We start from the raw sequence: 26,008 nt of genomic DNA on the forward strand, positions 1-26,008 counted from the left end.
AGAGAGGAAGAAGAACAGAAAATCTTAGTGCTGATAAACACTAATGTTGTTTTTCTTGTTGTTTCCAGACTGCAAGGACGTGAACAAGGTTGCGTACTGCCCGCTGGTGCTACGGTTCAAGTTCTGCAACAGAGAGTACTTCAGACAGATGTGCTGTAAAACGTGTAGAGAAGTCAACCAGAACGGCGGCTAGGTACGCGCAGAACCCCCCACAGTGTTATATGTAAGGAATTGTAACAGCCGCACCAGCTCTGTCCTTGTTTCTTCAGAATGATAGTCCAGTCCTAAATTTGACAGTCAGTGACAAAAATTAATGCAAGAGCCGAATCAACCAATTAGATTTCTCAGTTCTATAGAGGACTGTACAATATAAGTCATGCCAAACTAAAATGTAATTTAGAAAGAAAAGGCAGTTAAACGTTTATGTCATTATGTAGGAAGCAATGAACTGCATTGGTGTGGCCCACACTGGCACCAATGGTGGTTGACACTGGCTACAAGTCTGTTGATAAGTATAAGAGATACTCAATGCCAGTGACGGCCAGTGGTGAAAATAATTGTACAGAAATGAATTAAGAAATTGAATTCTGTGTTGAGTTTGAGGTATTTTTCTTCAAGCCACCCACATTTATTTATATTAGGAGTCAGAGGTGTACAGTATATGTGTGTATTTTGCATCTTAAACAAAAGTGCAAGCTGTTATGTTACGTATGTCTGGTAAGTAAAAGGTCTGTGCTCACATGTTGAGTCCCGACAATTCGGACTTTAAAAAAAACTGAGTCATATGTATGCTTGCAAATATTTAGCTTTTCTTCTCAAAATATGCTTTGCAAAATTCTGGACAAAGTTGAATTTCTCAGTAGGAGATATGGTTGCCTCTGTTTGTTGAAGAAAGCGTTTGATGTTTTGGTGAAAAATGATTCCATCCGAAGAGGATATTCTGACTGGAAAGTCATCATTTGATGGAACATTTAAGAAAAAAGTTGATTTTTTTTCAATAAGAGGCAAACAAATCAATTAAGCAGGATATTTATTCTTCCTCTTTGCCAAATATTGCATTTAATCCCGTTTAACAGTTTGAAATGCCAAAACTGAGCTGTCATCTCTTTTAATTATAAAGTTTTGATTTTATCGTGGTTTAACTCTTATCGTATTTATATCATTCTAAACAAATAATGTTGCTCATATCTTAATTATTAAAGCATAAATAACAATTATAGAAGTTATCGACCAAATATCATACTACAATAAAAACATGATAAATTTAGCAACGTCTAATGCAATGATATCATAGTCAAAAGTCTAACCTCATATGTTAAACACATATCTATATAATGATACATACTATATAAACACACGTTTGTGTGATGTGCAGTTATATATTATGTTTTTCACTTGTTGTGCCCTAATTTTAAATTGTAAATAAATAATTGAATGGTGTAACCTGTAATATTCTATCTGCACATATTAAGATATGTGAAATAAGACTGTATGAATAATATAGTCATGTATTATGTAAGAAATTTGCTATGGGCGCTTTCAAAAACACAATTGCCAAATTGTCAAATAGCCTTCTGCAGCTAATTTCAAAATTGTTTAAGAATAGTTTTAAACTCATTGTGAAATTAGCATAAAAACAAAATCATTCGAATTTAATTTATGGTTACGCTATTGATTTGTATCAAATCCGAAATGTGGCTTGTAGATATTTCCTTTTTTGTTATTTTGGGGGTAAACTTGAATTTGCAACTCTTGGTCCAATGATTCTTCTGTCAATAGTATGATCATTTAAATCAATTGATAGATATGAAAGTTGATGCATTTTGGCCATGTTACATGCTCCAAAGTATGCTGTATGTGCAGCTTTAAGTGTGAAATGTATAATTTGTCGTGTTGAGGTAAAACACTTGTGTTCCATGTGTTGTTGTTCCATGTGTTGTTGTTCCAGACCTTGCCACAAACTCAACGCAATGAATGTCATAATTGATAGATTAGAATGTTGATGCCAATTGTTAAGCTGTATTGGAAAGATAGCAAACTCATCACAAACAACTATCTTGTTGAAGTTGTAAGTTAGATGATACATGTATGTTCACAATAGGTTTTGGCGTGCAGAATAAGTTTAAGTTGACATATTTTCAGACTGGCAACTTAAGATTTGGAAATACTTTTTTTCCAATTTCTAGTGCACCAAGTTAGAACTTGTACATTTCCAACTTGTTTTTCGATGTAAGATTTAATAGTTCAGTCATAATTTATACAGTTAGATGACGTTACAAAATTTCAACCGTTTTTCCATATTTCAAGTCGCCAGTGTATAGTGCTGTTTGTAATGAAGCGAAAGATGAAGTTATTTTTTTGTGTATGTCGTCATGTTGTTACCTACCTCCAGTACTTCATCACAGACAGCTACAACCGACGTAGGTCCTCTCACATTCATGTGCACACTGAACTTTTTTCAAGGGCAAGGGCAACAAAATTCTTCTTTTTTCAACCTTTGAGTACTCTGTGGTACTCTCAGAAGTGTACTTTTGGACACTCGTTCCTTCTCAGAAGTAGATTTGAGAGATTTGGATTAAAAATGCGATTCAGGCATCTTCTGAGACTTTTTGAGAATGCACAGATTGAAGTTCATCCTCTTTTGTTTTGTCTTAGAAATTGAATTTTGTTTCATTCCCCTTAAAGTGTTGAATTTGGGTTACTGTAAGACAATAACCGGAGTTTTCTAAAAAATTCAATCAAATTGTTACTACTTCTGAATACTCTTGTAGGTAAATGTGTACATATGTTTTCCTCTGATCAATATGAATTGGCTATATTCAATACGAATGATGTTACAATACACAATTGTTTTGAAGTAATGCACATTGTTTAATTTAAGAATTTTTACAACAATGTACTTACACAAAAATCGCCCAGATATTCTTGGTAGAATACTTGGATGTATGTGATACCTTGGTGCCATCATGAATTGTCATAATAATGATTATGATGTGAGGCATGGTTAGCCTGTCATCAGTATATGGCGAGGGGGGTATGTGTACTTGAGTGGAAGTGTACAGAGGTTTAAGGGAGTTTATCGTACAATCATTATTGCAGCCCAAAATGGGCTGAATACACGACATGAAGAATATATCACAATGCAATATTTACATTCTGTTGTCTTTTATTTGTTAGACTTTATAATATAGGAAAGGGAGATTTCTCTTATTCTAACCAAGGACATTATATATAATGTCCTTGTTCTAACCTACACGTGTCTTTTAGTCCCCTTTTGATTTTACTCAAACCTGCACTTGTGTCCTACTCTGCATAAGAACTACTTGGCCATTGGGGCTCCATAGATTATTTCATCTATTGACATATTATGTTTATAGTGACCACCTGTCTACCGTGACCATCTTTTCAAGTCCTCAAATACCTATTTCCAAAGAAATTACGAGCAGTTTTTCTTCAGTGTCCAAAGTAATAAGCCAGTTCAAGGTTTGAACCGTGCATGCGCAGTGCGATGCATTGTGGGTAATACTATGTCAAAGTTCAAGGCCCCTAACACAAAGAAAACACATCTGGACACGTATTATTTATATGATAGTCTTGGCAACAGGTTAGAGGCTTTCACCTTTGACCTTGCGCATGCACATTTCAGACCGTGAACCGGCTTATAAGCTAGTTCTTAGTTGCTACTACGCATGTGCAGTGTCAAAGGTGAAGGCCCGGGGGCCGGCTTGAAAACAGTGCTCGTCTCGACATTGTCTTGATTTGCATAACACCTCCCCGCCGGGTTTTGTTCACGTCTGGGGGGCCTTCACCTTTGACACTTTAACAACTCCGAACTAGCTTATTGGGAGTCTTCTGACGTCAGACGGAGGCGGACTCGGCGGACTCCGTGTCGCTCCGGTAGTGCAGCTCGGGAACCGGGTCCGCCGGGCTCCAGTCCGACCGGTCGTTGCAGCACCTCGCTACCGTATTCCTGCAGATCGCCGCGGCCTCGATCACCTCGGGCAGCAGGTTCAGCGTGGCGAAGTACTGCGGGTTCGTCGCGTTTGCCCGCGCTCTCTGCGAGCGGCGCTTCGACACGTCCATCAGGTTGCGTTTGGTGCCGTCCAGGGAGTTCCAGTAGTTCACCGCGTCACGCAGCGACAGCGGGATGAACCCCTGCGCTCTGCGCATGCGCGGGATGATCCTCCGCTTCACCAAGTTCACCCCGTCCTCTTTTAGCCTGTCGTACATGCGCAGAAACGTCTGTAGGTTCGGGTGCAGGTCGGGGTAGCGCTGCACGTGGCCCCGGATCATCCGTATGGTGACCAGACTCGTGTAGCCATTAGACAGCGACACACCGTCCAGCTCGCTCATGAAATCGCGTTCCTTCGCCTTGAACTTGGCGAACTCCTCCCAGACGCCTTGGATCAGCTGAGACAGCCTCTGGTTCGCCTCCAGAACGTCCAAGACTTCCTCCTCGTCCACCTCACGTCTGCGCAGGCGCGACGGCACGGACATGCTCCCTAGCTCGCTGCTGTTTTACCCAGCATGCCTGTGGAAAAGGAACAAGTACGTCGATGAAGGTTAGACATGCAGGTAATAAGATACGCCATGTAACAGTTACTCAAGCAACTGGGGAGATTTTGGAAACGGTCTAATGTTCCAGCCAGCATCTAATGTTTTTCGTCAGTGATGAAAGTAACTGAAACGTCTTACCGTTTCCAAACTCATCCAGTTGCTCGAGTAACTGTTACCGTGCCTAACATTCGCAAGTTAACAGCAATGCAACCTAAAAGTCTCCGCTCCTCTGGCGTTACCAAAAATCTCCGTAACTATTGTCCAATCAGGGCAATCCCTGTGAAGCCTAGGTCACAACTTTGCAGTCTATTTGACACCAGCAACTTTAACATGGAACTCTCGCAGTTGCCGAGTTCTTTTCCTTCTTTCCTAACTTCTTTCGGGTTCTTTCTTTCTTCCCTACCTTCTTTCCTTCTTCCTCCTCCACTTCATTCTTCCAAGATTCTCTTTCCAACCTTCGTGACGTTATATGGCCTTTATGTTCATCTCAAAAGTACAGCCATGCAGTAGGTACCCATCTGAGTAATGAGGCTGTTGTAGAGCCGCTATACGCGCTCGAGGCACCTCCTCGATCACAATAGTTTTACGTCCCCTCCGAAAGACGAATGCAGCGCCAACCAGGATGCCCTTCCCCGATTCGAACCGGAGTTTCCCAGCTACCTGTGAGGCTGCTACTACTAGTTGAGCTATTATTATGGGCGTTTTAGTCTAGTTTTAGAAACGGTCGAAAGTTCTTGTTGACCAGATTTCCACTTAAAGTCTCAGTAACCGACTGTTAGCCAACTCGTGTTTGTTATTTGCCGGTCTCATATCGATTCGCACCTGACGACATTCGGTGCGGTGTTATGTTTCTGTTGTGCTCCTGGCGGAAGAGTACAGTTTCAGACGGACTGTTTACATAACATTCCTCCGCGCCATCGCGTTTTGTACTGTTTTCTTGTCGTCTCCAAGCAGATGTGCAGGTGCGGACCATGTTTTGTAAATCTTTGCACTTGTTTCGTTCATCGCATTACGTAACGCTAAAAATGACTGCTTTACGAGATGCACAAAAATTGCGAATGGACAGAATCAATGACTAGATATAGTCCGCAAAGAAAAAGAAACAGCTAAAACCCGACATCTGCTTGGATATCACTGTCACATTTGAATCTGAACGCTTATATGTTTTGTACACGCGGCGGGTATTATCAGTAATTAATGTAGAAAGTCCCCCGGAGCTTTGGACTAGCGGTACTATAGTCTACACCAGGCTTCTTATGATAAGGTATTAAGGGAAAGGCAGAACAGAACTTGCGATTGGCAGGCATTTTACCCACTGGTGGTAGACTGACTTTTTTCCAGCTACACGTGCAACCCCCTCAAATACTTTTGTGCTTTAGCGATCAGAAATAATTCTGTGTTTTTGCTTGCTATAGAATAGGAGTCAGCTTGTGTCAAATCGCTGAATCGGCATCACGACATTTGTGTCAAAAAGAGTTAACATCGGGTCGTCATGGCAACACGAGTGGCCGGAAACTCGTAGTTGCGGACGTGTACGGAGTACTCGGGATTTATCCTGTTTCAGCACGCATGTTTACCTACTTTAGACGGGATAGTTCAGTACTCGGTAAAGTAGAAACTAAGTATTCGGGTTTCAACCAAATTTGATGGCAGATACACACACTGTGGTTCGCGTATGAACGTTTCTACATTCTCAAGATTGCGTCTTAAGCAAAAATGTAGTGTAGAGGAGTGCGAAACAGTTGAGATATCCTCATCTGTCGTCTCTGCACAACCAATCTCCACAAGGCTCGATCGTTGACCCCTATGCCGTGTTTACTCAGTAGTCACCAAGCCAGAAAGCCAGAAAACAATCGTCGTTTATGAAACAAAAATCTGTATACACACAGTGCACGCAGTTCTACGCACTATAAATTTGTCGGGTTATAAAAAGAAAGAACGTACATCAAGTTTATAGAACAAACAGAAAACGTTACGCACGTTTGGAGCGTCTGGGTAGCGCTGTCCTGAAACACAGGTTGGTTGTCGGGAGCTTGTCTAGTCTATCTCAGGCCCTGCCAATCACGTTGTACGACATAGTTACGACAGCAAGTCGGGTCTCAGTTTCTGTCGGGGTTGTGTCGTACAAACTTCAGTTGTCGTGTGACGGAAGGGGTTGTCCTAGATCCCTGTCGGCGGTCGGTTCTACTGATGTGGTCTCGCTGGAAATCCCGAGAAGATTTTGACCACAACGAATAGAAGCACGGGTCCTGGCTATACCAGAACTTGTCACATCTTAGTCATACTTGTGACACGTCCTGGAATGTCCGTTCTTACCTGAACTGAAGAGCGTGTTTCCTCCTTATGTCCCTCCCACAGGTCACACTCGGCTCCTTAAAGTCTCTCACGTGTGCTTGTCGCTCCTTAAGTCCAGCTGGGCAAACCAAGACTCCGCGTAAGGAATCGATCCCGTCTCAGGTTACTAAGGAAATAATTTTCCCCTGACCCCCTTTTCACGGCTACAAGTCGTTACACAGAAGGAACAAATCCCTTACAGAACCTCACCTGTACGTCGGACCGACCCGTCAGGCGCGCTACCTGCACGTACAGGGGAGAGAACGGGGCGCACGGCACACCTGTCGTGACGTCAAGCGCGCGAACCTGTCCCACGTCTGACGGAACATGCCTTCGGGTAACGGGACATCGGCGTCGCCATGGTTACAGATCAGTCCATGTGGAACATTATGGGGGTGTTTAAGGACAGATGTAGTCACAAGGCGCCACCTGGTTGATGTAATGGATGACATTAGCGCATGCATTTTGTTCTTTTTCGCGTCGCTAAATATCATACACGGAACCGTTCAGAGAGGATAACGGCAACGGAAAAGATAGGACAATGATATCAGAATAACATATCTATTCAGAGGTTTGGTATAAAACATATCTATTCAGAGTTTTGGTATAAAACCTGGTGTTCTCAGTCCTATCGTTAGTCACTAGACGAAAGACAGTGGATACTGTCTGAAACGTCTGACTGTTTCAAAATCTTATCCAGTTGCTTGAGTAATTATTTTTGGCGGATGATATCAGAGAATGGACGGGCATGACACTATGTGAAACCCCAAGAAAGAACAGAAAAGCGAGAAGGGTGGAGAAAACTGGCTGTCAGCTCAGATCTTCGGTGGTGCCCAACTGTAAAATAGTTAGACTAGTAAGACAGATGAGATGTGAGGGAACTGGGTTGAGATTTTGCCACCTGTACAGATTAACGTTAGTGTTTCACATTTGCACTCGTGCGAAACTACATACATATCAGTCTCACAGTATCACAGCATTAGCTTTTAGAACAATAAACCTTTCCGTAATAAAACCCTGGATCACAACGCTACAAGTCTCCTTCTGTGTTCTGTCTAATACTTTACTCCCAAGTAATTATCATGACTTCACTGCTTATTTTTGAGCTGCAGTACCGTCGCCCTTCACTAGGCGGCGCTTCAGCATGGCCGTGTCACGGTCAGGTGCAGCCCGACTGTGACGGTGGACTGATGCCAGCGCCTGCAGTACCATCATCCGTCACTGGGCGGCGCTTTGCTTGCACCGTGGCACCGTCAGTTGCAGGCCGCTATGAAGATGTATAGAGATGAGCGGAGGAGAACGCGGAGTGGCCAAACAACGGGAAACAAAACGACAAGGGTGCAAATCAGGGCCGTTGGGAAAAGATAGATTGTTGTAGAGTTGGTTATACAGTTGAGGAACAACAGTTGGAGCTTTCATACTAGAACAGGGTCGTCTGCAGACGTGTTTGATAGTATGTCTGACATACCGCGACGTTATGTGGGTATCAGGTGCCATTGTGAACTTAAGGTTAAAGGTCAGGTTACCTGTGCACGTCTCAATCAGGATTCTTCGATTCCGCGGTTTTACGGTGCAACGTTAAAGGACCAGGTATGCAGGTATGAATCTTGCTGTTCCGGTTATGTCGATACATCGAGAGTTATGCAATGCTAATGCTGTGTTTGTTCAATAATGTCATTGGTTTGGTGTGGATGTCTTATTTTGCATGTTTATATAGAACGATTTGTGGTTGTCCGCCGTAACGTTTCAAGGATGTGCGGCGCCTTTTCAATAACAGTAACTGGCTCATTTCGGAAATATATCATGAGGCAGGAGAGAATAGTTTGATGTTCTTCTACTGTAACCCCAAAAAGAAAAAAAAAATGTTCTTCTACTGTTGTTGTTGTCCCATCATCTTCATCTGGTCGTGAAGCTGTTACGGATGCTTGTTGTTTAATCATTGTCTAATGTCAGTAGCAAATGATGAATAAAACTATGGTAAGGTGAGTTATAGTTCCTTTTCCCAGTTTCTGCAGTGCTGGTCGCCGAGCCTGTCTGGGTGAACCCACGGCCAGAGCCGGCATCTTCCTCCAGCTGGGGAGCGGTACAGAAGTTCAAGGGAATCCCAGAACCGACATCTTCCTCCTGCTGCGGGGACCGGTGAAAAGCTCATCGGAGTCCATTTTACAGATGTAAAAACAAAGAAGGTATAGAAATACCGTATGCCCACGATTTTACAACTGTAAAACGGATTGCCTTCAACTTCATACGGTATAGATATATCTCGCATTGTTTCTTATGGAAACTTGCGTATGAGTACTTTGAAAATGAAATAAAGAATTCTGTAAAGGAGTACTGTAGAAACTTCATAATTCACCAGGATAACAATTGATAGATTCATCCTTAATTACGATCACCTGTGTAAGAAAAGCTTATCAACATAATTTATCCAAATTGTCTTTTGGGTGACTGGACCACAAGTGAAAGATGCACCCTGTGGAAGTAGTGTATCTCATCAGAACACGGGCTGTGGAATTTAGTTGTAGTTGATCACTCGTCAACTTTGCCAAAATAAGCAAACCTTTTAATGATAATTGTTGATGTGCTAAGCAAAGAAGTGTATCTACTTGATAGGCTGTAGTATGTTATGTGTTTATCTATTTTTTTTACTCTTGTAGAAAAGATTGTCATAAGTCATTGAGAGGATAGCGTTATAATATTCTGCATCGTATTGTGAGTAGAGTTATCCGTTCTGCTGTTATTGTTAGAAACCTCGCATGGTGACCATGATTTGCATGCAACTGTAATGAACTTGTGTATTCCGTAGATTTATGGATGTTGAGGTGAAGAAGCGTTACAAGTTACAACATATTTAGTGTTAACTGATGTAAGCTTTGTTTTAACATCTTAAGTGATAGTGTGAATTCATATGAGTATGAGAGAGTTGCGTTCGTTTCAATGTACATTTTGGACATTGTTACTTTGTCAGATTTCTGGCAGTAGCATTTATGACACAATGAGGTTCAGTACATGTATTTTTATTACCTGCTTTTCTTGTTTATGTCTGAAGTATGGAATAAAGAATCCTTTTCTTTCAATTGTTTCTTTGTTTGTGCTTAAATGTCTTTTTGAATCCTCACATCAGTCACTGGGGCTCCGGAGTTTGCCTACGATCAAATTTATGTCCCGACCAGTCTTCATGGTTTCTCTCAATCAGTCAGTTATTACATTCAGATTAATTACACTCACCTGTGTTACAGGTGTTCATGAACATAATTTACCCAAATGGCCTTTTTGGTGTCCAAACCACGAACGAAAGATGCTTAGACTTAAGGTAGTTTAAAGATTTGCAGGGGTGTAGGTGGGGCTGGGGTTACAAAAGGCCGCAATAATAAATCCATTGTATTGAGGGGAGGGCTAGAAGAGTCAGGGAAATTGTGGGAAAATGAACTGATAAAGACTAAAGTTTGTTATATTTTGACATTATTTCGTATAATTCTGACATAATGCGACATCGTGTAACGTGACGTCTTGCGACACAGCCTGGCGTGGCCAGACAGGCCTTTAGGGCACCGCGGAGGGCCCTAGTTTTTTGAGACACTAAGTTCCCAGACAGAGAACTAGTGATCTCCTAAGCCATAGGACAGCTCAGCTCAGCCGTCCAAGGCTCGCACATGCCAGCCCACTTGGGCTGACATCTTCTCCCGAAACTGGGAGGCTGTCATTCTAAACAAGGAACGACGTAACACGGGATTATCTTGTCTGAAGCCCAGAGTAACTCTGTAGAATTTTCATTTGTGGTCCTAGAACTGAAACGTTTCAGAGGGTACGTTTGATTCCTTCCCGATATACGGGTTAATTCGTATATATTTGGACATCTTAGAAATGAACAATACGAATAATGTTTTTTTACGTATAAAAATCATGCATGTTGTTGTCTTGCTCCGATATATCACTTAATCTAGAGCAGACAGAGCTATTTGGGTAAATTATGATAATGCACCTAATGGCATGCTGGTTTTGGGTGAACTCACCTGGATTTGGGTAGGTTCTGGCGAGTTACACAGGGCCATAGGTGCTTTTAAGTCATGGCCCAGTCTTCCATACAGGACCAAAAACAAACCCATCTTTTTAGGTAGCATCTAGAGGAAAATTTCAAACTGTTTTTCTTCTATCCTGAAGGCACGACTCTTCCCTTCATCAACAACAATGCTCATTTTTTCTACCTTGTGTGCTTAGTTTTCATTCATATGGTAATGTACCTGACGATGAAAAGTCCACTACTGCAACTTCAGTTCTGGCCACGAACTGCAAGCCTTATATTCACACACACACACACACACTCGTGCTCACATACCACAGTCACATACACAATTTGATACAAACACACACACACACACACACACACACACACACACACACACACACACACACACACACACACACACACACACACGCGCACATACACACAGCGCACACACACACACACACACACACACACACACACACACACACTGTCATTGTCGAAAATCCATCTGAAATGTAATAAAAATGCAGTAGATATAAACAGACTCAACGAATTAAATTTCTGCTGTTAAAACATTTATTTCTTTCCAAACATGCTCTGCAGACATGATCGAAGGAAGTCTTGAGTATGAAATAGTGTTGTCTACCATCTAATACAAATATTGACTTTTAAAAATAAGCCATATGCAAACAAGTGTACTTAAACTTATGATAGTACAAATATGCTCCACATTATGTTAAAACACTACAACTATGTACAACTCTAGGTAACTTAGTTGATGTATGTATAAATAGACACATAAATCTTGACTAGCCGAGGAGAAACAGACCCACGGAATGGACCATAACCTAATATAACCTTGTTTTTCACAGATGACATAATAATTATCATGGTAGATGAAGTCTGTCTCCACAAGAGGAGAAATTTTGCTCCTTATGGCAGATGAGAGCGATGCTCACATCTTAGACAAAAGTGAGAAGTCACAGCGAGCGTTTGTACTGTTTATGTTGGGCTTTCTACTTTGTGTCCTTTTTATGTTGGTGACATTGAAAAAAACATGACAAAGTAGAAAGCCCGACAAAAACGCCCAAAACGTCAAAAACCAGGCTGACCCACTCCTCTGCTTGGAGAGTAAGAATATGTTGCCATTACCATAACATGGTTGTAAAAATAGCATGTCGTAAAATGTCCTATGCAAAAACAGCCAAGTTTTCTTTTGCATCCAGATTCTTTATCACAATGGTTCAGACTTGAAGTTGTCATCTATTTAAAATGTAGATTATGTGGCCTCACGTTGCATTGGTCTGTTACCAAGACCATTTAGACATTGCACTAATGGAATGATGATAGGCAAGAATAAAACAAAAACTTTCTGGCTCTTTCTTTTTACACTCTCTTATTGTTATGCAGTCTGAGCAAAAGCCCACATTCAGCATGGGAGAATTCAGCCTGAAATGGTCGCAGTTAAAGGGCTAAGCCATTAGAATGTTTACATGACATGTTAGAATATGAAGAACAATTCCTCCATACTTTTAAGGAATATTCTATAGCCAGTTCCTCAGAAAAATAGCCGAATATACGCTGTGCAGAACTATTTTTCACATTTCTACACCCCAATGCCAGTATTCCACCCTCTTTTGGCGCATGTTTTAGTACAGCTCAGTGGTCTGTAAGTTGAAGAGACAGCTGGTCATACGTTTCGAGTCTGTATGAAAATCTACTTTGAATTCTCACATTGCAACAAAATGAACTATATACACAATAGATCTTACCTAAATGTAAATGGCCACCTAAAACATACTAATAATGCAATATTACCTACTCATATGGTCCCTCTGGCACCAAGCATCTAACATAAACATATATACATTACTACATTTAACATCTACAGTCTTTAACTTGGGAAGTTTGACAGTTCCCTTCTTAACTATGGCAACATTCAATATGGCATAACACAGTTATGGATCAAGATCAATGATTATGGTACAGTATTTTGTCTCAAATGATTTTGGACAAATGATTACAAAGTTGTTAGTGACACATTTCAGGCGGGGTAGCTAGATTGTTAAATCCTTCCAAAAGACAGAAACATTTCATTAAAAAGCAGAACTTAACAGTTTATAGATAGTGGTCTGCTTTATAAAGTGGTCCTATGGAAGTCAGGAAACCCCTGAAACGTCAAGGAACCAATTCAGAATGCATGTATGTGTGAAGTGTGGTGCAGTTTCTACATGTAATACAATCATGAAAAGTGGGTTTTTTAACAACTGAAGTTGTCATGAAAGTGTCATAAAAATGATTAAATGTTTCTTCCTTCAAATTACACTGTACTTGGTCCACATCAGGTCATAACTTGTGAGTTCAAAGAAGCATAGCTGAATCCTTGTTGATAATTTTAAAATGCATGGTTTGCTCTGATTGGCCATCTCTGCTAACTTTGAATTTTCCTTAGACCTGATTGGCCACCTCAGCTCTTTTCTGATAGGCTTGTATTAAAACTTTCTTTAAACAGGCTAATTTCAACTTATCTCTAAAGCTGATTGGCTAATTCTACTCACTTCTGATTGGTTAAGTTGGACTTTTCCGAATTGCTGATTGGTTACTACCACTCTATTCTGATAGACAAAGTCTCCCTAAACTGGCTCCCCTGATTGGCCACCTCACTCGCCCCCTCCCATTGGCTACTCTTGAGCCTCCTTGCCGGCGATCTTGTAGATGACGGACAGCTCTCCCGCGTCGCCGCTGGCCTGGCTGTTTGTCAGGCGTAACTCGATCTCCTCGTTACTCCCGTCCTCAGAAGTCTCACGTTCTGGAATTATGAAAACAACACTAATTATAAATGCCAGTAAGAAAATACAATGTAGCACACACAGACAAAATGATTCACAGTCGAATATTACGCAAACACACACACCCACAGATACATCCAACAATACAGGCACACACACAAACACACACACACACACAAACACACATGCACACACAAAAACAGACAGAGACACAAACGCACACACATATACACGCATAAACACACATACACTAACACATACACACAGAGACACACAGAAAAACGTACCCAGCTGTATGTTGGAGGACTGCTGCCCCTCCAGACCTTTCCTCTTGTGGCTCGGCGCGTACAGACAGATCACGCTGAACACGTAGACGTTCCACATCCCGTACACGCCCGTCAGGAACGCGCTGTTGATCTCCACCGTGTGCTCCTCCCCCCACTTCCAGTGGCCCTCGTTAACCTGGGCACAAACGAGCAGAAACAAACGTTAAAATCAAGAGAGCAACTCTCCACATGTCACCAAAATGTGCCCAAGGAATTGCTTTCTTCAAAAACATGCAGCAACAAGGCATTGCAACACACACTAAACTTTATGTTTCTTATGTATACATAATGATAACAATAACATGTATTTTACATTACAGTAACCATAGCAATCATGTAGTACATTTCAGGTTAGTATATCAAAAACAGGTGCTTGAGTATCAGGGAAAAATTGCATCTTTAATACAGAAACTCCAGCCACCCATCATGTGGCACATAAAGATAAATACTGTAATTCTTGATTTGTTAACGGTAATTCTATTTTAGTAACGGTCACTGTTTAACCGCTCGAATTTCATCAAATATTTGATCACTACCGGTTGAGACAGTGATGTTTGTTCCCACCGTTAAAATCAAATGCAGTCGAACTACTACCTTTTCCCCAACCGCTAAAATCACCAACCGCAATATTAAACAGATTTACAGTAGTTCATCCCCCAAGGCTAGGTACCCTCGAAGGGCTGCCTGGTCCAAGCCAGCAATATAATTAATGACACGCATTCTTTAGCATCAAATATTCTAATGTTGTACAGTTTATTTTAAAACTGTGTATCTACACAATAATTAGGAATCATACCACAGACCCCTGTGGGCAAAAAAACAAATCAAGAAAAGGTTTGACACAGCTGATTATGAAGACCTAGTTGTAGGGCTTTGACAGCATATACTATAAAGATTCCCGTCCAAGACAACCACAGGAACTTATAAAGCAAAGTGTCTCAGTAAAGGAAGGTATTAGCCCTGATAGCAGTTTTGACAGTGTACATCACAAACAACTCATTATGTTCAGACGGCTGGCACATGTATATCACAGGTATCACCTGTGGGCATGTAAGACGATAGGCAGAATCAGCTTAACCTTAAATGCTTATGATTGACCTAAGGTAGTCCAACCACATTACAGGTATCACCTGTGGGCATGTAAAACAAGAGACAGTGTCCACCGAACCCAACATCTATATTCAACCTCGGGTAGTCCAACCACCTCATGAACTCAGCGCTGAGGTGAGGGACACACCTAAGACAGACTCCCCAACACTTTAAGGAGTTTGCGGACTGAAGACAACTTCTTTTTGTGCTAAGGTTAGTCAATCAACTTTTTCTTAGTCCCTACATGATACCTGATGTATTTTTTGTCCATGACAGTTCATAGTTGGAAGAATTGTCAGATCTAAAGTTTGGTTCATACGACACAAAAAAATGGCGACAAGGAAATGTCAAACAGGAACAGTGTCAGAAGGCACTGGGTTGGCACACAGTCACATTTTTTCTGATACAAGCGATTCTCACTCAAGGTTTAAGTCCCAAAAAGTCTCATTTCCACTTCTTCTTAAGAAACTTGTACAGCTTTAATAAGAAGGAGATTTAAGGATTCAAACATACATGTACATGTACTTGTGTCAACATGTTTGGTTCCTGCGTCATGACAAAATGGCGACGAGGAAATATCAGACAGGAACAGTGTCTGATTCAGGCACTGGGTTGGCACACAGCCAACTTCTGTTATCAGCTTTTTTTGATTTCGAAATAGCAGAAGCTTTCCATGATTTCCACGTCTACATTTATAATCTTTGGTTAGAAGAGTCACAAATGCCTGTAAGAAACAAGAAAACAAACAAACATGCACACACACACACACACATACACACGCACACACAAACACACACACACACACACACACAGTCAAGCACACACTAATGCACGCACAAATCAGAAGTTTTCTTAGTAATGAAAACCATTAAATTCCCTGAATAACTAATTTGGCTTCTGACTTCATACCACGGGGCATGAAATACATACCTATCACCTGCAGTTTGCACGAAAAAAAAAATTGCAGGAAAATTTCAAAGTATTGTTCTTGCAAGTCTAATGGATGAATGAAACCAGGATTTTGCATTAATGGTTTACCTGATAGCTGAATCATGGTTTAGGAAAAATTTAAGTTCATGTATTTCAAGCCCCAATACTTAACAGAGCATAAAAAACAACTCATTATGTTCAGACGGTTGGCACATGTAACTACCACAGGTATCACCTGAGGGCATGTGGGACAATAGGCAGTGTCGGCTAAATCCAACGTCTATATTTAACCTCAGGTAGGCCAACCACTTCAAGAGCTCAGCGCTGAGTTGAAGGACACACTTAAGACAGACTCCCCAAGACTTTAAGGAGTTTGTAGAACCTCCTTTCATACTGAGGTAAGTCGATCACCTCTTGACTATTATCCTACATGATACTTGATATATGTCATGTATTTTTGGCCATGAAAGGTTAAATAGTTGAACGATTGTCTGATCAATTATTTGGTTCATACGTCATAACAACACGGCGACAAGGAAATGTCTGACAGGAACACTGTCAGAACGCACTTGGTTGGCACAGTCACCTTCTGAAAATATTTCCTTACTGAAATTAAAACATAATAAGGGTCTTTCCATAGATTTCCACTTATTCTTAAGGGAAATACAGAAGATAATTCGAGGTCTCAAATAAGATGTAGTTGTGTCAACAAGACAAGGAAGATTGACATTATACATGTTAAGTTACTACTGTACAGTATTATGTATTCTTAGCTTAGCCATCGCCGAGCCATGGCTAAGCTAAGAATTAGCGACCATCCACTGCATATTGAAACTGGTAGATACAGCCGGACTCCTCCTAGCGATAGGCTATGTGCACTCTGTAATTAGAACTCTATAGAAGATGAAGTACATTTTATTCTAGAATGCTCCCTGTACAAAGATTTACGCATCTCTTTGGTTAACGCAATACAACTAGACCAGAGATATACAAACTTAACAAATGACAAACTGTTCACATACTTGATGTCATCGAATAATCAATCTGTAATTGAGAAACTCTGTGAATTCGTGTACACATGTCTCAAGAAGAGAGAAGTAGCGTGTAAACTTTAGAAGTAGATAGAACATAGAATAGTTTTCTTCATTTTTTTTTCTGTTATTACAATGCACAATTGTATTACTTATAATGCATTTAGCCCGGAAGGGCATGAACATGCAATAAACATGAATGAATGAATGAATGAATGAGTATTATGTAATGTCAGTTACAGAGGATCATGGAATTCTTCATGTTTCTGAATTCTTCACATACATGTAAACTTTTTCAGCCTGAATACTGAGGTGTTCCTGTATATATATATTTCGTGTAAACCATGAATAATATCCTTCATGGTTTTTTGAACTTACACGCCTATGTTTATTTTTGCAGACACCATTTCCTTGTCTTGCCCACTGAAACATCTGTGCCCTGCAGTCCTTCCTTGAAGGATCAAGGTAGGATCAGTCTTACTGATTTGTCCTTAAGTCTGTCTTTGTTGTGCATGCATTGAGGGCCTGGTTGAGGATAGATATTCAAACTGAAGGATGAATCATTGATTTTCATGACTTTTGGCATGTAAATATTGTTGGTGAGAATTATTCAATAAGATGTTGGCCATGCAAATTAGGTTTAATTTGCATAATTGCCAGTTTGTGTAATACCTTCTGAATTCTGAACTCATTTCTTAATTGAAACACAGCCGGAAAAGGTTAAATTTCGGGCCAGTGGACAGTTGGTTTTGGCCAGTGGAAATGACCATTTACAGGCCCTATCAGGAAAGCAATTTTTTCAAGACTTGTTGACTCCTGCCAACACAGAATGATTTCCATGCTAATGTATCTAATCTCTGTTCTAGGAAGGCTACACCCCAGTATGTACTACAAAGCGAGGAGGATGCTCGTTCTTCTGCTGATCGTCCTGAAGGAAGCTGGACCGACCGCAGCCTGCAGCAGCAGCAGGTGTTCATCAGGCAGTGGCTGCAGCAGCAGCAGCTGTTCATCACACTGTTACTGCATCAGGAAAGGCCTCACCAGTGTTCCTCAGGACCTGCCTACAACCATCACTGTGCTTGACTTGGATAATAATGCCATCACAAACTTAAGTCAGTCTGATTTCTCAAGGTATAGGAGATTGACAGGTTTATATTTTAGTGACAATCAGATCTCCATGATCCATAACAAGACATTCAACAACTTAATCAGCCTAACTTACCTGAACCTTGATGAAAACCAGATAACTAACCTACCAGCTGACATATTTGTGGACATTAGCAACCTGGAGTGGTTGGATCTTCACCAGAACCAGATAACTAGTCTCTCAGCTGACACATTTGAGGGACTTGGTAAACTGCGGACATTGTGGCTTTACCAGAACCAGATAACTAACCTACCAGCTGACATATTTGCTGGACTTGGTAGCCTAGAGAGGCTTAGCCTCAACTGGAATGACATCCGCAGTATTGAGGCAGGCATGTTCAATGACACAACACAGGTTCGCAGTCTAAATGTGGGGTACAACAGCATCAGCACCATTGCAGCCGACATATATGACATACTGGCCTCTATTTCAACTGTCAACATTAACAACAACCCCTGGCAGTGTGACTGTAGGATGGCTCCCTTTAAGCAGAGGATGACCGGGTCCTACCCATTTGAGAACCAGATAATATGTGCTGGACCTGGTAACCTCACAGGGCAATACTTACGGGATGTAAATCCTGAAGACCTGATCTGTGAAGATACAACACCAGTCTACTTCACTTTGAGCACAAAACGCATTGTTGCCTCTACTCTTAACTTGTCTACAATCAGCAGTTCTACTACTTTTCATCATTCAGCAAAGTCAACATCAAAGGCACCAACATCATCCCCAACAGCCAGCAACACACCCACTGCTGACCGTAACCCAGGCTGGTCTACAGCCAGAACTGACTCAAGATCCCCTTTTGCCTTTCAGTCCACGATAACAGAAATCATTTCTGGCCCTACTGGGGGTGGCATTGTCCTGTCTGTGCCCCTTGTTGCTACTGTGTTTTTTTTTCTTGGACTGTTCATTATTTCCGCTATTGCCTTGACAGTATGGTGCATGTATAAGAGGAGAGAAAGGGATCCTAAGTCTGTGCAGAATTCTAGCAACTCAAACCCGGCAGGCACATCCAGTGGTCGTGACCAGACAAGGCAGCCTGCAGGCATTAACAGTGAAATGTCACATCCTGGTACAGAGGACAGCCAACATATCTATAACGTTCCAACTGATGATGTTGACATAGAGTACAACACCATCGCCGAAATCAACCAGACAGAAAGTCCACACCATGGTGCAGGCAACATGCATGGTGTTGACAACTTTGGTTATTTGGTTTTACCCCCTCCTCTTCCTCCTGACAATCAAACTGGCCCCGGTCAGGCCGCTGCCCATAGTGAATTAGCAGATGAAGCTGGTGGCACAATCAGTGGTCGTGAGACATGGACAGATGAGGCAGAGTATAACGACGTCATTAGTCCATCACAAAGACCACAACCAGCCTCAGGACAAACGCAGCATCTCGGCAGCTTCAACAATGGTTACGAGGTTCCATCTCCTTCCCTGTGCTCTGAGAACGGAGAGAGTCAACAAGCAAGAGAAGGTCAAAAGTCCCACCAATATGAGAACAGCCAGGTAATAGCAGCTGCTAAAGATGCTGCAGCTGGTCCACAGGTTATCGAATATGAGAACGATGAAGAAATAGAATCTGCAAAGCAAGGTCCAAAGTCCCACAACTATCAGAACAGCCAGGTGATAGCAGCAGCTGCTAAAGATGCTGCAGCTGGTCCACAGGTTATCGTGTATCAGAACGATGATGAGTCAGTTGATAACCAATCACAGACAGCAGCTGCCCCTGGTGCTGATAGTCCAAACCACTATGAACCCCTGAGGAACCCCAGCAGTCAGCAGCAGCACACCTAAACATCCCTGCTGCCTTATGATTCACACCACCATTAGAGAACACTTAACCATTGCAGATAAAGAGGCTTTCCTATCAATGAACAAATCAATGATACACCCACATTTAGAGTGAGGGGCACCATACAGTTACCACTCATTGGTGGTAGAGAAAGAAAAAAGTTTACAAGGGGTAAGAAGAAAAGAGTATGCGGGCTTAAGAAATTGTCATACCAGGACAGGTTTAGGGTTCTAAAGCTAACATACACTATATAAAAGATTGCGTGGCATGGAGATCTGATAAACACTGATAAGTATATTCATGGTCATTTTGATGATAGAAACAACATATTTCAAGCAAAAAAAACCTTTGACACTATGAGTATGAGGATACACATGTAAGAATAACAAAAACTACTATCAGAGGTAATAAGAAATATTATCACGTTGACGATATTCTATATTCTACTGTGTTAAGAATATTCCACTTTATTCTATAAAGGTGTAGTACAATCCTTTTCAAAATCGAACCCTTTTCCTGTATATTATGTCTCCATATGTATAGAAAAAATGCTTCTGTGTGGAATTTGTAACAAATAATTTGTAGTTTTTATAGTTTTCAGCAAACTTAGTACTTACCACATATTAGGGTGACAGGACTAGTTGCATTACTGTGTGCACTTTTTTTAATACATGTACTAGAATACAAGATTCAAAGATTCACTTTGCTGAAATTAACTTCTTAGTTACACTGTGACTGTAACTTGTACATACAGTCCTGTATAGAATTGATCACTTCAGTGTAATCATAGGTAACCTAGTGAGTAAAATTACATGCTTAAATTACGTACAATTGTATAAAAACCTAGTTTGAAAGTACTGTACATCTATATTCCTGATGAAAGGACTTGCTTGGTTGATACAAATAATAGCTAAAAGTTATGTAAAAGAACTTATTTTAAATTGGCTTGCACTGGACAAAGGACTGATGTCTTGTACTGTATTAAATAGAGCAGTAGTTACAAACTGTGCAATTTACATAGAGAAACTGCAGGTTTTTAGATAGATTTGATTAAGCTTAACACATAGCATGTATCAGGGTGACAGGGCTAGTTTGATTACTGTTGATATTTACTTTTAATAATTGATAACTATGTAATAATGGATAGCTTTTGAACCAGTGAGTTGAATGACACACTTAAATTACATAAAACATCATGCAAAGCTAAAGCAAAGTGAGATCATTTGCTTGGTAGATAATGTCTAACAGCAATGAAAAACAACTAAATTTTGAAATTGGCTCCTATACTGGACACAGTACTGACGGCTTGCAAATTTTTACAAAACTGGAACACAAGACCAGAAATTCAATGCACTTTCACAAGTGCAACTTGCTTATGCTGTGCTTACTGAGTATGTTTGTTTGAGCTGTATCTCTGAGGGAAGCCTCAAGACTTGCTGCCTGGCTGACCCATGTACATTGTATTGTCAGATATTCAATAAATGCTAAATACTGAGGGAAACTCAACTGTGTTGGCCAAGTGGTCCCAATCTCTGTGTGCCTGTGGGGCTAGTGTGTTACACTATGATTGAGGTTGGACACCATCCAAACACACAAACACACCTGTCCCTGGTGCTGAACACCATCCAAACACACAAACACACCTGTCCCTGGTGCTGAACAACATACACTCACAGGTAAATCCAACTATCCTTGGTGCTGAACACTATCCACACACATGTAAACATATCTGTCCTTGGTGCTAAACACCATCCAAACACACAAACACACCTGTCGTTGCGTTGATGAAAGTTAGACATCCAGGTAGTAAGATACGCCAAAAATAATTACTCAAGCAACTGGATAAAGTTTTGAAACAGTCAGACGTTTCAGACAGCATCCACTGTCTTTCGTCAGTGACTAACGATAGGACTGAGAACACCAGTTTTTAAACTAGCAGTGATCAAAACTCTCTTCCATCGGGCAGACAATGTCATCACCTCAGACGAAGCAAAAACAGACGAACACAGGCATCTCCGTGCGGCCTTAGCCAAGTGTGGCTACCAAAATTGGACCTTCAACAAAGCCCTCAAACCTTCTGACCAGTCTAAGAAAACACTCAAGTGCAAACCATTGACCAACAGAAACAAGGCCAACATTACCATTCCCTACGTCCAAGGAGTATCGGAAAAACTCAGAAGAATCTTCCGAAACTTCAACATTGCCACTAACTTCAAACCTCACTCAACTCTCAGGCAGAAATTGGTCCATCCAAAAGACAGGCCTGAAAAAGGCATCAAAGCCAATGTCATCTACAAACTGAAATGTGAAGAACCGAACTGCAATAACATGTACATTGGGGAGACAAGTCGACCACTAAAGGAAAGGTACAAGGAACATTGCAGAAAGAGCGCTAACCGCTACTCCTCTGCCATTTACCACCATCTAAAACACAACCAGGGACACTCATTCAATCTTGAATCCACGGACATCCTAGATCGTGAAGAACGCTGGTTTGAACGGGGAATTAGAGAAGCAATATATGAGAGGATGTACAACCCCGCCCTCAACAGGAAAGGGGGTCTACGCGTTGAACTTTCAGGCACTTGGGATAATGTGCTGACCATCACCCCCCACCCCCGGACGAACAACATTTAGTTACTGTACTAAAATCAACAGTAGCTAATTGAACTATTGGCACAAAACTTTGTCTTGAATTAATCTTCTTTTAAAGACTACTTCAAGACATCCTAAATTGTCTTAACCTCATTAACATACCTATTCAGAGTTTTGGTATAAAACTGGTGTTCTCAGTCCTATCGTTAGTCACTGACGAAAGACAGTGGATGCTGTCTGAAACCTCTGACTGTTTCAAAACTTTATCCAGTTGCTTGAGTAATTATTTTTGGCACACCTGTCCTTGGTGCTGAACACCATCCAAACACACGAAGACACCTGTCCTTGGTGCTGAACACCTTACATGCACAGGTTCATATATCTGTCCCTGGTGCTGAATACCAACTACACACAGGGAAATGTTTTTCCCTTGTTGCTGAACATCATCCATATATACAGGCAAACACGATTACACCAATGGAGGAGCTGATTGGGCCAGCACAGAGGGCAATTGTAAGATTTCCTCATCAATTTACCATATTGGGTCATGTTCAGCAAAAACAGATTTACTATGTCAATTATCACCTCAGCTACCTACATGGCTGCAAAAAAAACATCATAATTCATCAATCCTTTGTGCTGCTCACCTCTTACAAAATTTCCTTCAAAAAGGCCCACTGCAGTTTTAAAAAGCTGCTAGGGGGCCAAGTCCGATACCAATTCTTCACATTTTTCCACAGAACAAGAGTTACATGTATCTGCTACATAAAAATCATGACTATAGAATGTTTAGAACACAGAATGTGTGTACCTAAAATCCACCATCATTTATCTCAGGATTGGCTGGAACAATTACTTTCAATTTTTCAGAATCAAAAGGGTCCACGTACTAGTAACAACAAAAGCGTGAATTTAGACTAATGTGTTCTTTAATAGCTTTCCGGACAGAGTCCAACCCACTGAAACTCCAGCAGAAGAAAACTGTCACTCATCATGTGACACACAAATATCAGTAGTTCATCCCCCAAGGCTAAGTGACGTCGACGTGCTATCATAACCCAGGTGACTGGTCCAAGCTAATGACAAGAATGTTTTTAGCATCAACGTTTCTGACGTTTTACAGTTGTTTTTCAAAAACTGTGTATCTACACAATAATTAGGAAACATACCACAGACCCCTGTGGGAAAAAAACAAATCAAGAAAAGGTTTGACACAGCTGATTATGAAGCCCTAGTTGTAGGGCTTTGACAGCGAATAAAGAATCCTGTCCAAGACAACCACCTGAACTTATAAAGTGTCTCAGTAAGGCAAGGTATTTGCCCAGATAGAAGTTTTGACACTGTACGTCACAAACAACTCATTATGTTCAGACGGCTGGCACACGTAACTACAACTGGTATCACCTGTGGGCATGTAAGACAATAGGCAGTGCTGACCGAACCCAACATCTATAATTGACCTCAGGTAGTCCAACCACCTCAGCGCTGACTTGAAGGCCACACTTAACACAAACTCCCCAACACTTTAAGGAGTTTGCAGACTGAAGACAACCTCTTTTTGTGCTAAGGTTAGTCAGTCAACTTTTTCTTAGCTACATTATACCTGATGTATTTTTTGTCCATGACAGTTAAATAGTTGGAACAATTGGAAGATCTAAAGGTTGGTTCATACGACATAACAAAATGGCGACAAGGAAACGTCAAACAGGAACAGTGTCAGAAGGCACTGGGTTGGCACACAGTCACCTTTTTTATGATACAAGCCATTTTTACTCCAGGTTGAAGTCCCAGGAACTCACCATTTCCATTTCTTCTTAAGAAACTCGTACAGCGATAATAAGAAGGAGAATTCAAGGTTTCAAATATACTTGTACTTGTGTCAACATTTTTGGTTCCTTACGTAATGTCATGACAAAATGGCGACGAGGAAATGTCAAACAGGAATGCTGTCAGAAGGCACTTGTGCCGGGCACACAATCATCCACCTTTTGTTGTCAGCTATTTTATTTCAAAATCGCAGAAGTTTTCCAGGATTTTCACCTCTACATTTGTAAACTTTAAAGACACATACAGGGAAAAAGTGGAATTCTTAGCAATTACATAATATCTGAAGTACATGTTCTGTTAGAAGAGTCACAAATGCCTGTAAGAAACAAGCAAACAAACATGCACACACATACACACTGTCACACACACACACACACACACACACACACCGGTACACTCACACAGTCAAGCACACAATAATGCACACACATACAGACATTACACAGGCATGCATACAGACACACACAGACATATACTAATGCACACACATACTCAAACACACACATACAGACATATACACAGACATGCACACGGACACAGACAGACATACACACACATGGTTGCACTGACACACAGACACAAACACAAAAAATGCACAGATAGACCCACCTAGATACTCACACACAAACAAAAACACAGTTACGCATATGCGCACAACACAAACATTCAAGCACATTTTTAGTATTACGCATACACATGAGCCTGCACAAACACACACATGTATGCAAACAGTCTGTGCACACAAACACACACAAGCATGCACAAATACAGACACAAAGGCGTATACATACAGAAACAAACATACATGAACACACACACACGTACACACATGCATTATTACACTCACAGACACACACACATAGAATCACACACTCCAGTTGAAAAGACATCAAGAATTCTGAAGGTCCCCTGAATAACTCCTTTGGCTTCTGATTTCACACCACAGGGCTCGAAATACAACAACCTGAAGTTTGCAGGGAAAAAAAGCAATTCTGAAGGAAGAAGCAAAGTATTACTTGTAATTCTAAAGGATGAATAAAACCATGATTGGTATTATGGATTACTTGATAGCTTAATAGCAGAGAAAAAAGTATTTCAATCCCTGATGGTTTACAGATCTGCAAAAACAACTCATTATGTTCAGACGGCTAAAACTTGTAACTACCACAGATATCACCTGTGGGCATGTATAAGACAAAAGGCAGTGCTGACCGAACCCAACATCTATAATTGACCTCAGGTAGTCCAACCACCTCAGCGCTGAGTTGAAGGACACACTTAAGACAGACTCCTCGAAACATTAAGGAGTTTGCGGACTGAAGACAACTTCAAGACTTTTCTTAGCTACATGATACCTTATGTATTTTTTGTCCATGACAGTTGAATAGTTGGAACAATTGTCTGATCTAAAGGTTGGCTCATACGACATAACAAAATGGCGACAAGGAAATGTCAAACAGGAACAGTGTCAGAAGGCACTGGGTTGGCACACAGTCACCTTTTTTCTGATACAAGCCATTTTTACTTGAGGTTAAAGTCTCAGGAACTCACCACCATTTCCATTTTTCTT

General features: G+C 41.0%; 4 protein-coding genes and 1 long non-coding RNA gene across 5 annotated transcripts in view; 3 read left to right on the forward strand and 2 right to left on the reverse strand.

Moving 5' to 3' along the window:
* Positions 1-3,152, forward strand: part of LOC136445013 (A disintegrin and metalloproteinase with thrombospondin motifs 6-like) — a 59,891-nt gene extending 56,739 nt beyond the window's left edge. Inside the window, exon 25 of the mRNA XM_066442844.1 lies at positions 69-3,152. Coding sequence (XP_066298941.1) covers positions 69-193 — 125 coding nt within the window. The 3' untranslated portion in view covers positions 194-3,152. The remainder of the gene's footprint in view (positions 1-68) is intronic.
* A 674-nt stretch (positions 3,153-3,826) lies between these two features.
* LOC136444780 (uncharacterized) lies at positions 3,827-7,181 on the reverse strand. The gene is made up of 2 exons (XM_066442523.1): positions 6,874-7,181; positions 3,827-4,531 (listed from the first exon to the last, which is right to left on the reverse strand). Exon 2 carries the CDS (start codon positions 4,495-4,497, stop codon positions 3,859-3,861), a length of 639 nt encoding a protein of 212 aa, XP_066298620.1. The 5' UTR covers positions 4,498-4,531; positions 6,874-7,181; the 3' UTR covers positions 3,827-3,858.
* Positions 7,182-8,412: 1,231 nt separating this feature from the next.
* Positions 8,413-9,968, forward strand: LOC136444790 (uncharacterized). The gene is made up of 2 exons (XR_010757323.1): positions 8,413-8,489; positions 8,898-9,968. It is a non-coding gene; the product is annotated as an uncharacterized lncRNA (long non-coding RNA).
* Positions 9,969-11,455: 1,487 nt separating this feature from the next.
* LOC136444784 (protein wntless homolog) overlaps positions 11,456-26,008 on the reverse strand; it is an 87,043-nt gene continuing 72,490 nt past the window's right edge. The window contains exons 2-3 of the mRNA XM_066442528.1: positions 13,974-14,148; positions 11,456-13,706 (exon numbers count right to left, since the gene is read on the reverse strand). Coding sequence (XP_066298625.1) covers positions 13,579-13,706; positions 13,974-14,148 — 303 coding nt within the window. The 3' untranslated portion in view covers positions 11,456-13,578. The remainder of the gene's footprint in view (positions 13,707-13,973; positions 14,149-26,008) is intronic.
* On the forward strand, positions 15,123-20,018 carry LOC136444987 (uncharacterized). The gene is made up of 4 exons (XM_066442818.1): positions 15,123-15,314; positions 16,328-16,429; positions 17,463-17,527; positions 17,929-20,018. Exon 4 carries the CDS (start codon positions 17,946-17,948, stop codon positions 20,016-20,018), a length of 2,073 nt encoding a protein of 690 aa, XP_066298915.1. The 5' UTR covers positions 15,123-15,314; positions 16,328-16,429; positions 17,463-17,527; positions 17,929-17,945.

This window comes from Branchiostoma lanceolatum, chromosome 11 (genome assembly GCF_035083965.1).
Source record: "Branchiostoma lanceolatum isolate klBraLanc5 chromosome 11, klBraLanc5.hap2, whole genome shotgun sequence".
Taxonomy (NCBI): Eukaryota; Metazoa; Chordata; class Leptocardii; order Amphioxiformes; family Branchiostomatidae; genus Branchiostoma; species Branchiostoma lanceolatum.